This window comes from Coffea eugenioides, chromosome 2 (assembly GCF_003713205.1).
Source record: "Coffea eugenioides isolate CCC68of chromosome 2, Ceug_1.0, whole genome shotgun sequence".
NCBI classification, from domain to species: Eukaryota; Viridiplantae; Streptophyta; class Magnoliopsida; order Gentianales; family Rubiaceae; genus Coffea; species Coffea eugenioides.
Genome location: NC_040036.1, coordinates 17,492,059 through 17,504,315, shown reverse-complemented (window position 1 = coordinate 17,504,315; position 12,257 = coordinate 17,492,059). Strand labels below are relative to the sequence as shown.

Below are 12,257 nucleotides of genomic sequence, written 5' to 3'. Positions count from 1 at the left end.
ATACTAATAATTGCAACCATTGTAATTAATTTTATATTTTATATTTTCATTATGATAGGTAAAGTTAAATATATTGGGTCGCAGGGATATGAATTTAGAGGTTAGGTAAAAGGAGAGGAGGGAGGGTAGAAAATAGTGAGGAGTTGAAAAATAGCAGAAAAGGTTAAAGAAGAAATATGGGTTACAAGGATGGACGAAGAAGAAAGAGAAGAAAAAAGGGAATTGCAGGAATATGATAGAAATAATAAAAAATAATTATTATTTGGATTTGAAATATAACCCGTGCTTAGCACAGGTCAAAATACTAGTTAACATAGGTATAAAAGAGCGAATGCCATGCCTCAAGATTGTGTACTTTTGATGATGTGGCCAAGCGTGATTGGTTGGACAGTGTTCGTCCAACTTCGTTCTTTCTTCAATTCGTTTGCTTTCCGTTCTTTCTTTGCTTCGTTTCTTATTTTTTCTTAGTTGTTAGCGGACTAAGAAAGTCACCAGGTCCGTGTCTACTTTGTTGTCAGAGTGATCAGCTTGATTTATGACAAGTGGTGGTGTTGGGCTCAATGCTAATTTGTTGGTTTTACTATTCTGACCTTACTCTTGTACCCAAAAATTACCAGTGCTGTTGTGAATCCTTTCTTGTCCCCATGGGCTTTGAGTAAAAATTGCTTCTACCGTCACTATTGCAGTCTGCCAAATAACAGCTGTTACCTCTTTTCTTGATGGATGAGAAGACTGATGCAATTTCTCTGCACAATTTGCACACCGACCAATATCATCATCGAGGTCAGCGATAATAGTTCCTTTCTTCCGTTTTCCTTTGTTGCTGTTTCTTGCACTCTGGTTAGCTCAGCTCCTTGCTTTCTATTTTCTAAATTCAAACTGTTTCTTGTTTCTCTCTGCATAAAATTTACATTGTGCTGCTGCATTTTTCTGTGCCTTTTTTTTTACAAGGTTTATTTTGCTGATTAAACGTTATTTCTCTCCTCTCTCTGTGAAAGATAAATTGGATCTTCTCCATCTTTATCTTCTTCATTTCAACAGGTGAGTTTTTTGGTCGGTAAGTATCTCGACTTTCTTTTCTACTGCAAGAAATAAGACAAAAAAAACAAGGAAGCCATGTGGAAACAAGAAGCAATAAGGGAAAAAATAGGTCTTCGGCATCTTCATCAGAACATGTGATTTTTTTTTTCTCAGTAAGTATTTTTATTTTTATTTTTTTGTGAAATTTATCTTTATCGTCAGTTTTTTGCTTCGTAAGTATTGATACCTTTTTTCGCCTGCAAGAAAATAGACAAAAAAAAAAAGCCACATGGAAAGAAGCAGACAAGTAAAAATTGGATCTTCAGCATCTTTATTTTGTGAAATTTAAAAAATCACATGTTCTAAGGAAAAAAATCCGATCTCTTAAAATTTTTGAGTTTTTCGTTTATTTTTATGTATATTGTTAGTCTTATTTCCCTTGTTTAGACCTCATCAGAGAGATTAAGAAAGCAAATAAGGATGAATTTGGATATGGAGGCCTGTGTTGACAAGATCAAACAGGAATATCCGTTTATTTTTATGTATATTTGTTAGCGTTTTTCTTCCTTTATCGGATCATATGAGAGAGATTAAGAAAGCAGATAAGGATGTGTTTGGATATGGAGGCTGTGTTATTCATCTACCCATAAGATTCAAATGAGACTTCATTTTCTCATCCACCAATGTCCTTACCTCCCGTACCTCTCTCTCAAACTCTCTTTTCAACAGGTCTCTGTTGCCACAGAAGGAAAAAATCGATTGATCTGACATTGAGGTACCCTACCATTCTCAATTCTAAATCTTAGATTTTATTTTATTTTTACCTATTTCGCATCTCATCATTTGCTCAATTTTTTTGTGGTTTTTTTTATTTAGGTTGGAGAAATCATCAAAAGGTAAGCTTTTTGTGCCCTAATTTCTTATTTTCTTGCTTTATGCATTACCTTTTCCCCCCTTAATTTCTTTGCTTGAAGCCTCTTAGATCATTATTAGGTTTCTGCACAATTCTAATAATATAATGAAGTTTGAAAGGCATTTCTGCATTTAAAACAGTAGTATTTTTTCAGCAAAAAATAACAAAAGATGCAGATATTTAACTGCTGACCTCCTGTTTTCTTAACAAAAGACAAGAATTGGTGGCTTCATGTTATCTTAGTGTTTCTGTCGCATTTTTAGAAAAGTTTTTTTTTAATGATTCTACTATATCTGCTAGCTTGGTTAGGGTTGATGTGTAATTATCATATCAGATTGTTTGGAAAGTTTGTTATGTTGTTATAGGGAGTACAAGAACTTTACAAAAATGCTAATTTATTCTTTGTAATTTTTCCTCTTCTGATTTCTTGTGTATTAATGGAAATCTTATGTGATTCTATGTGTCCTTTCTTGTGGTGCATTGCGTTGTTGTCCACTTGCTTAGGGTGGTTCAAAATTCTTTCATGTGTTCGCCTATGGTGCAACAAAAGTAACTTTAAAAGTTTCTAAGTTTTTAACTGTTTGCTATTTTAAGTTTTAGGTTTTTTGTTATCTGTTTAAATTATAGACTATTTGTTTTCTTCTTTTTGTTATAGGCGTCTTTATTTTCTATTGGATTTTAAATGTTTGTTACAGGTTGAGCTATTAAAATTTGCAGTATGGTACAAAATGATTGGGGAAATTTTTTTCTCAAGGTGAGTTTTATTTGGGTGTTTTTCCTGAACCAAAAGAAGAAAAAGGGAAATGGTCTGTTTAGTGCAGATCTAAGGTTTTGTCTTCCTATTTTTTTCCTTGTGTTAACAGATTTTTTTCCCAGCACTTTATTGTAAGTTTTTGCTATCTTTATGCTATTATTGGTCTTTAGAAAGGTGCAGGATGAAGATTAATAATAATGACCTATTTTGTCACTTTGTATGTTGTCAAAAGAGGCAACCAAAATTTTAATGATGTTTGAATGCTGTTAGAATAGTACATGAGTGTATTGTTTCGTCATATTGTATACCGCCACAACATAGAACAGGGAAATGATAGCAGTAAATTCGGACTTTGGTAATAAGCCTGATTTAGAAACAACATTTTTAAAGTGTGATCGTTTATCATTCTATTTATTAATTTCTAATATTTTGTGAAGATTGCCTTTTCATTCAGTATGTGCTGCGGCTGCTTCTTTTTATTATACCAACTAGCTGGCTAAAAATTTTGTTGGGATTCTTAGGTTGTGTTTTTATATTTTCGCCCCTTGTTAATTTGTTTTGATTTAGCTTACCTTTCTTAAGATCCATTGTTTTGTGCCTTCTGGTATTGTCAAAGTAAATCAATGCTTGAGAAAAACAAGAATTCGTGACTTCGTGTTATATAGATTTATAGACAGTAGTCTTTTTTTCTTTGTTTCTGCAGCATGAAGCCAATGGTTTAAACCATATGGAATCAATTTGAGGAAGCTCACGATAATCCTATTGCAACTGAGCATGATCCCTTCACAATTATCATTGCCATTAGAGTCAAAGTGACAACAGCCAACTGTAACCATCTGCACCTTTTTTTTCCCTGCGTACTTAAACATTTTAAATTGAACATGTTAATAGTATCAAACATAATCTTTCCCTCAACTTAGTCATTATCAGTGATTCTTATAATTCCACGTTTTCGGGAAGTTGTGAATCTACGTGATTGTTATAATTTTTAAATTGTCCTGTGCACTGATCTCATGATCATTATTGGATTTTTTTTTTAAACTTCAAACCAGGTTTCAAAAGAGTGAAAACTAGAGAAGTAATATAGATATTACTACTGGAATATAGATGTTTGCTATCCAGAGAAGTAATGATGCTACTAAGAGTTTTTTTTTTCTTTTTTTTTTATAATACTGCATGTCATAAGCATCTGCTATGTCCTATGAAGGAATTATGTCATTGCACGTGTTAGAGTTTGCTGGGTTTTAACAAGTAGAAGAATCAAAATGTTACATAAATTCAATTGTAGTACTTGTTATTTGCATAGAATGGTAATTTTTGCCATACTATAAAAAATACTGTTCTGAGAGTGTATGACCTTTTTAGAAAGTTGGAAGGAGAGAACTGCAATTGGAGTTTTGGTGTTTAAATTCGATTTAAATATGAATTGCAAACTCCTCTCACTACTAAAATCTATCTATTGGCTATGTGCAACTTCTCTCTGAGACCAATAGTCCATCGCAAAAGAGTGAAAAGCTTTACCTTCTAACTGTTGGTTGTTATAGAAGTGGTGAGCATTCAAGAAGCCTGCAGCTTGTATAGAAATGTTTGGAGGTTAGTTCTCTGCTCCCATTAGTGAAATTGCTCATAGTTTAACATGTTTTACCAATATTAATTGTCAAAAGAAAGAAACTGTAGAACTTTTGGTTGTATTCAAGAGTGGTGCTTTTATCCCATTGGTTTTGTCTTTGTTTGCTAGATTAAACTTGATTGGAGGTAGGCTTTGTACCTTGAGAAGGCAGTAAAAGAACAAATTACAAAAGGTGATAACATATTAGTTTGAATCCTCAGGATTTTTTTTTTCGAGTATGGCAATATATGAAATAAAAGTTTAACTTTATGGTGCAGATGGTGTCATTGGAATTGGCATTTCAGTTACTGCTGTGGTACTTATAGCTGGTGGAATTATAACTGCATTAGCTAGCAGAAAATCATGACGACGGATTGTTATTTTAAGAGTAATTTCCCTGATTTGCGGTTCCCAATCTTCGAAGATGATGCATTTTAACCCTGCTAACTATGAACTGATGTCCTTTCTATTACTTTTAGTTGAAGTTAAGACTTTGTAAATATATATTTCAATAGATTTCATATGGTACCTCCGGATCGAAGCATATTATCTCAACTAAGATGTCCCGGCACTCTGGGCAAGCTGAAAAGTCCCACCGCGCATAGCGCGGTGTTCACCTCCTAGTTTCACATAATGCAACATGGTGTGCTCGACTAGATTGATCCCCAAGTGGGTAAAATTGCCGTTGCCGGGAACATCGTGGGAACAGTTATCCAGATCTTTACACGGTGGCAGATTAATTTAATTAATACTTGTTGTAATTGTTGCTTAATGAGATCATGATTGATAAAAAATCTGATGGCTCCAATGCACGGACTTGCTGTATACAGAAAAAAGAAGAAGAAGAAGAAGACATACTTGTGTTATTAAATTATTTTAAGATTCTCTTCCAAAGAGAATTGCAGTACCGTGCAAATTTAAAATTAGTATGTCACCGTATAATAGGCCCGGAAACTACCCGCACATATTTTTTTTCTTGTGGGCTCATTAGTAAGAAGGGCCAGTACACTTGTGATTTTCATACAATTGCATAGTTATTGTATTTTTTACATGATTTGATATATATTTACATCTCTTTGTTGTACACGTATCTTTTGTTTTTGTTCACAAACCCAGTTGGACTCTTTCTCTCCCATAGTGTAAGAGTAATATGGATTATTGTATTTAGACTGAAAAAAAAAGGTTCATGGTCTCCGTCCAAATTAATAAGCACATGTGATAAAATCTAATTAAGGAGGAAGAAAGTTGAAAACTTAGTACGCCTCAAAGTAATAAGCACATGTGATAAAATCTAATTAAGGAGAAGACAGTTGACGAATTAGTACACTTGAAGTTGACAAATTAGTACTAAAGAGAGAGTACACTTGGCCATGCTGATTGACATCAGCCGGTGGCGTATTTTGCCCAACAGAATCAAAATCATCACAAGCAAGCAATCATGGGTCCAAAGCGTTTGGACCTTTTTCTCCCCACAACGTTTCTTCCTCCTTCCATACTTCCGGGCAGAAAAAATAGAGAAAATTGTCCCACATAATTCAAGTTCAGCAATATCTATATCTATATAAATCTGAGAAGGGCATTTTAGCAACAATATTTCACTCACCTTCCCACTCTCAATTCCATTTTTCTAGCATTCTACATTTAATTTATTTCGTAAAATATATCATGTCCACGTTTTCAACATACTATCACGTTTTCATCAAATAAGAATACCACTCCAACTAATACTCCTCCCTTCACACACCTTCTCACTCCAATTAATACTTCTCCAATTAACAATTCCATTTTGATTAAAACTCCTCCAACCCAATAATAAGAGATAACAACATAATTTCACAAAAAACTGCAATTTACCATATCTTTCAACTTCATTCTAGAGAGAATGAGGAATTGGGCACTGAACTGTGGAGATATGGAGAGGGAATGAGTCAAATGTGAGACTACCATTTGGCTTTGTATTCCATTTTTTGGGCTCTAATTTAAATAAATAATTAAGATAACAACCTTACAAAGAAAACAAGGAATATGGAATGCAATTTGCCTAACCTGGAAAATAGGGTAAAACACATAATACTATAAAAATCTATATCTATATGTATTATAGGGAGGGTTTTTTGGATGATTAAATCAGAATGCTTACAACTCCTCATTATTATTTTTTTATAAAATTTTAATTTTTTTAATTGTTATATATATTTTTCATGTCTCTTGAATTTAAAAGTAAGAAATGGCTCACTTACATAGGAATTTGATTTGAAATCTATTAATGTTAGGGTAAATAAAGAGAAAAACCACCAACCTTACTAAAAGTAAAAAAGTAAATAACAATATTTTACTCCTCAACTCAGTAATCCTAACTAAAAGGGCAAATTATATAGAAAACAAAAAGAAAATATTATTCACTGGTCATGGATTTAAAATATCAATAATAGTACCATTTGTGAATCCTAAATTATGAAATTATTAAATAGAAAACAAAGTACTACTAGCCTAAAAAACAAGTTATGAATTTATAGGGGTTGAGAGAATGGTGAAGAGAAAAGAATAGAAAATTGGGTGGCAAAAATAGAAAGTTAGAAGTTAGATATAAACGAGAGAAAGAGAATAACAAGAAGTTAAAGAGTGGTGGGAAAAGTCAAAAAATAAAGGTAAATTACTACAAGATTGGACGAAGAGAGGGGAGAAGAAAGAATGAGATTGTTAGGATATGACAGAAAATATAACACCGTAGTAAAAGGTCTGAAAGTCATAGAAGACAGTGGATAGCTAATTAGCAGTTAAGAGAGAATAGAAAGGGTGATAGTTTTTGAAAATTTTGAAACACATCTTACAAATATTATTTTAAATATATATTAAAATTTATGAAGAACATTATTCTATAAGCACTCAACAATTTTAGGATTACAAAATGGGAGAAAAATTTTCTAAAATTGAGGAAAATTAATTAGTTATGCTTTATATTTTTAATGTTAAAAATTTTGATATATAGGTATAACATGATATATTGATAAATAAGTTTACAATTGCTCTATCATATAAATTGTTATAAATTAAATTATTTTATTAAAATTGTTATCATATATTGACAAACATTAGGTTAACAAAATTTGGTTTCAACTTATTTAAGATATTAAAATTAAGAAAGTCCATTTTGTACATATGAAATAAAATTTTTTTTAACATGTTAAGCATACACTTTTTTAAATTTTTTGGTCTTTTTTTATATACTTTATCTTATACTATAATATATAAGTATTGTTTTGAATTGAAATATAAATCCGTGCATAGCACGGGTTAGAATTAATGCTAGTTTCATAGGAATGCTGGAATGTAAAAGAATGAGATTATGGGTCCGTTTGTTTGCTTGTAAAATATTTTCCCCCCAAAAAAAATATTTTAGCTGAAAATAATTTCCCTGGAAATATATGATTTTTTCATTTTTTATTGACTTTTTTGAAAATGTTTTCCTCATAACAAACAATGATTACTACATTTCCTTAAACTATCAGCATTCCAATATGATTACCACTACCTGTCTCTCATTTCTACAGGCGATTCACCTTAAACACCACAATCAATTTGAGAGTCAAAAGACAATCAAAAATACTTTCTTAGTATTCATAGAAAACTCTATGAACACTTGCATAAGATGATGTGCCCAACAAGATGCTAAAAATGGGTAAGCAAAATCTCCACTAATCTGTAAAGCGTTATATCCATTTAAAATTATTCATCAATATATATTAGATAAAAAAGTGCATAGGACTCGTAAATTTGTGTGTGAGACTGAGAGATAAAAAGTGGATCCAACGAGAAATCATGGTGGGTGAGAGCGAGAAAGCGAAAGTCGATCCAACAAAGAATGGTAGATTGGTCGCTAGAGAGAGTGAATAGGAGAAAAAATGGTTGTGGAGGCAAGGGCTTTGTTCTGGAAAAGTATTCAGTGTTCCGCTGGAAAACGACTTTAGTAAAAAGTTTTGCAGAAGTTGTTTTCCATTGGATCGCGTAAAACCTTTTCTAAAGGAAAAAATTTTATTGACACTTCTTTGCAGCCAAACATCGAAAAAAAGGGAAAACATATTTTTCGCGAAAATTTTCCATCCAAACAAACATATACGTACCCATATTATTTGACTTTTTTGGGTACTAAAATAGTAAAAAAGTACGACTAGAATTGCAGTTTGACTTTGAAATTCCTACCAGCTGAGCCATCCATTGTGGTCTCAATTATTTCAGCCCTTGTGCGCCATAAATTCAACGCATTAGAAACCATAAGTTCCTTAGCCACTGTCTGATAGATTTGGATTAATCTTTTATACAATGATATATAGTGTCATTTTGGATGGATGACAACTAATGTAAATTTAAAACTTTCTATTTGATAATTCAGTTTAGCATTTAAATATGTATTTAGATCTTAACATATTCAAAAAATTTGATAACAAAAAATTGAACATTTAAATTAATTAAGTGGCATAGAATTTTTAAGGAAAAATTTGCTCCCAAAATTAAGTGATAAACTATTTACTTATCACTAAATGTGATATACGCTCAAATGTATTAGATTTAATATTTAACAATTCAATAATTTAAAAAATTCAGATTTCACGCTTCAGTTTTATCAAATGCACCCTTAGATATATGTTCTGCATGTAGTGGTGATAACTGTAAGTGCATTCCAAAGAAGAGATATATTCGTTATTTGACTTGACTCTAATTATACCATATATATATGCATACATGATACGCGGTGGAGATTCACGGCGTACAAGGTGCCGAAAATTTGACGACAGTTTTTCCGGCTGGATTGAATTTGTAGTAGAGAAAGTTAAATCTTCAATTAACGATGGCCGCCAAATGAGAATTTGACAACAGTTTCTGTTTTGGGACAGTGCCACGCATTTAACTTCGTGTTTTTCTTTGACTATATATTACCTAACCGTAAAAAGCTTATGAAATTATAACTGGGATTTTTTATTTCTGAAGCTAGTATTCATTATTTTGTTGGGGATTTAACTACCAATCGGGCTAGTTAAATTTCAATTTTACATAAATTTCGAGCACTGGTACAATAAAAGTATTTTCCTGAAAATTTTCCCCTATTTCAAACTTTTCTTTCTTCCAAGAGACACTATCCTATGAACTGGAGAAATCATAAATGCGGTAAATTAATGTTGGCTCGTGACTTTGCAACCATATTGTTACTGCACAACTAACGGACCTAGAAGAAAATGCGGGAGCTGATTTCACGAAAAGCCTCGGTTGCTTGAAGTTTAGACTCGTCGTCACCAACAAAATGGGCTCATTCCGGATAATTCTGCAAAGGAAGATTGGGCCAGTGATGCAGAAGCCTACATGCAAACCCAAGTCACGATAGACTCGTCGCGACTTTTTATTTTTTCAAGTAACTCATCGTGACTTTTTTTTTTTCTTTCTGATATTTTCTTACAGAAGTAAGAATTTACGCAAATAAACCTAATCCCCACAGTAACTCCAAAAGCCGGCAACTTTTGGAGTCCTGTGAGGGACTTATCTACCCAAACTCCAACCCCCCAATACCGATGTGGGATAGAAAACCCCACAGAGTGCCCCGCTGCTAAGAAATAAAGACCCCCCAAGCCCCTGAGAATGAGTTTTCTTTCTGACATAAGTAACTCATCGTGACTTGTTAGTGCACTTTTAGATTTTTAATCATGAGTACTGCAGTAATAAATTGGCCCAGCGCGACTTGATGGTCAAACCGATCAACTTGTTGAATCGATCACAAGATCAGGTTAGATCACTGGTTTGATCGGTCAAACATAAAATTGATTGACCGGCTCGACGATTCAACTTTTGAGCCCGAAAAAATCAACAGTTGAATCATCAACTAAAATTTTTTATTATTTTAAATATATTATTATATTATATAATATAGTGATTGCGTAACCTACGGTTGAACCGGTGATCCGATCGCCTTTTCGATGTCGAGTTTTGGATCGGGTTTAATAATTATCCATGAGACACATTTAAGATTACAAATCATGATAAATATGATGGAATATAGGAACGTTACTCTGTACCCTTGATATCTTTTAGCCACTAATTACTCTATACCCTAGATATTCTATCTATCTCTTCATCCCCACGTATTTTTATTCCTGATTTGATTCGCAGATACTTTAACAAATCTTTTATAAAATGGGAAAGCACGTACCCAAGAGCTCTTTTATCACATTATAAACGGAGACTATTAAGGTTATCAGGAAAAGTGCTGAATATCGATTCCGAGCTACATGGTGACCTAAGTACTTCATCAATCTCTTAGACCCACTGGTGGTACTTTAGAATATTGTTGTGATCATCGGCCACTGGGTTTAGCAACAATTAAGCATTAGCAAAATTTGAATAATTATGTAAAATGTTTAAGATGTGGGTTTGCGATGCATATGGTATAAACTCATATGAACAATCTGGGATTTTCCCCTTGCCCCTTCCTTCCTATCTCCATTGATGGAAATTTGAAAAACAGCATCGCTCTTGGGTCATTTCTATTACATCGCTGATTGTTCATCATGACTCACGAAAGATGGAAATTTTTTTGAAGAGCGGGAAATAAGGAAGGGTTGAAATTTTTTTTTTTTTTTTTGTTGAATTGGTGAAGGGCAAAGAATTATGTTTCTCTATTTGAAGCAAAAGTTTAGAACATAACCGATACTTGGAATATACTACACAAGACTTGCAAACGCAGCTTCACTCACATCTCCCAGTAGTCCACAGCGGGAGGCATGCATTCATTCCATCTTCTATTTACATAATAAGCTAATTATAAGGCGTACATATGATACGGATACCACCTCATTCAACAGATACAAGAGCTTCCAAAAGCCAACTTTTACCACATTCAAAACTTACCTTATGGCAATATATAGAGCTAAATATAATAGTAGCACTTCTAGGCTTATTCTACGCACCATATATAGACACAGAATGAGCAGCTTAATTTATATATGTATATATTTCATCCATCAGTTTGGAATGAGCTTGAAAGGAGGCTTCCCTAGCGCTGGAGACGGATCATACCTTCCATAGTCTTTGGTGTTAACTTTCAGAAGCCTTTCATGAACCTCCATCACCTCTTCATGGCTTAAATGCTCCTTTTGTACCTCCTGTGATTTTGGACAGAAGTTTGGAGTAATCATTAAACAACGGCGGTATGGAACTGGAGAAGGAAAGAGGGTAAGTGGAAGTCAATGGTATTTATGAGTTTCTAGCGCGCGAGGTATGTGATTATTTTTTGTAACATGCACGATTTCAGTGGCATGCATGTTAAGAAAAAAAGGAGGCTTTATGAACAAGTGCCCGCATCAAGTAGCCAAAGCATGCAACTATCTGGAAAGTTCATGAATCATGACCGTGAAGGCGAAAAACGAAACGACATTAATTGTACCACATCCAGTTAATTATATGTTCACGATTTTAGAGACGGGATATAAAGTTATGAATTCAATTAGATCAACCTTTTAATATTTTGAGCATGTACCTATCTCAACCTACAGTAATTTCCTTGCTACTTAAGATCAGTCACAAACCTCGCGGCCACCTGCTCCTGCGACCTTCTTCGAGTTGCTTGCAAACCTTGAATGCCGACCTGCGTCACAATTAAGTTTCAAGTCGTTATATTCTTGTGTACTTGTATATGTCTGGTATACGTATAAACCTCAATCAAGCGACAGAGTTTGATTCCGAACCCTCTCAAGAAATTTGTAACTGTTGTAAACCCACCTGCAGACGAAGCAGACAAAAGTGATGCAGAAATGAGGAGGAAGAGAAGACCAATATTCTTGAGGAGAAGCATGAGCCCCATTTTTTCCACAAACTTTCTCTCGAAGCTCTTTTTGCTCACCCAAAAGAGAATAGAATAGAACCAATGATGATGCCTTCTTTGTATATTGAACAAAGCACTACATTTATTTATCACT

General features: G+C 33.4%; 1 protein-coding gene and 1 long non-coding RNA gene across 4 annotated transcripts; one reads left to right on the top strand and one right to left on the bottom strand.

The window, feature by feature from the left end:
- Nucleotides 1–1,749: 1,749 nt before the first annotated feature.
- On the top strand, nucleotides 1,750–4,824 carry LOC113764019. Of its 3 annotated transcripts, XR_003467443.1 has the most exons (6): nucleotides 1,750–1,795; nucleotides 1,897–1,916; nucleotides 3,391–3,515; nucleotides 4,232–4,280; nucleotides 4,426–4,489; nucleotides 4,575–4,824. It is a non-coding gene; the product is annotated as an uncharacterized LOC113764019 (long non-coding RNA). The 3 variants fall into 3 exon arrangements; XR_003467444.1 differs by lacking the exons at nucleotides 1,750–1,795; nucleotides 1,897–1,916 and adding an exon at nucleotides 2,628–2,687; XR_003467442.1 differs by lacking the exons at nucleotides 1,750–1,795; nucleotides 1,897–1,916; nucleotides 3,391–3,515 and having other exon boundaries at nucleotides 3,665–4,280.
- A 6,203-nt stretch (nucleotides 4,825–11,027) lies between these two features.
- Nucleotides 11,028–12,241, bottom strand: LOC113763978 (protein CASPARIAN STRIP INTEGRITY FACTOR 1-like). The gene is made up of 3 exons (XM_027307982.1): nucleotides 12,061–12,241; nucleotides 11,868–11,926; nucleotides 11,028–11,444 (listed from the first exon to the last, which is right to left on the bottom strand). Exons 1-3 carry the CDS (start codon nucleotides 12,140–12,142, stop codon nucleotides 11,304–11,306), a joined length of 282 nt encoding a protein of 93 aa, XP_027163783.1. The 5' UTR covers nucleotides 12,143–12,241; the 3' UTR covers nucleotides 11,028–11,303.
- Nucleotides 12,242–12,257: the final 16 nt, after the last annotated feature.

What these genes read in the sequence shown, in the direction of transcription:
- LOC113763978 (XM_027307982.1), bottom strand. Translation starts at nt 12,142, where the DNA reads ATGGGGCTCATGCTTCTCCTCAAGAATATTGGTCTTCTCTTCCTCCTC. An exon ending in TTTGTCTGCTTCGTCTGCAG is followed by an intron (nt 11,927 to 12,060) that starts GTGGGTTTACAA and finishes ATTGTGACGCAG; the next exon opens with GTCGGCATTCAAGGTTTGCA. An exon ending in CAGGAGCAGGTGGCCGCGAG is followed by an intron (nt 11,445 to 11,867) that starts GTTTGTGACTGA and finishes CCAAAATCACAG; the next exon opens with GAGGTACAAAAGGAGCATTT.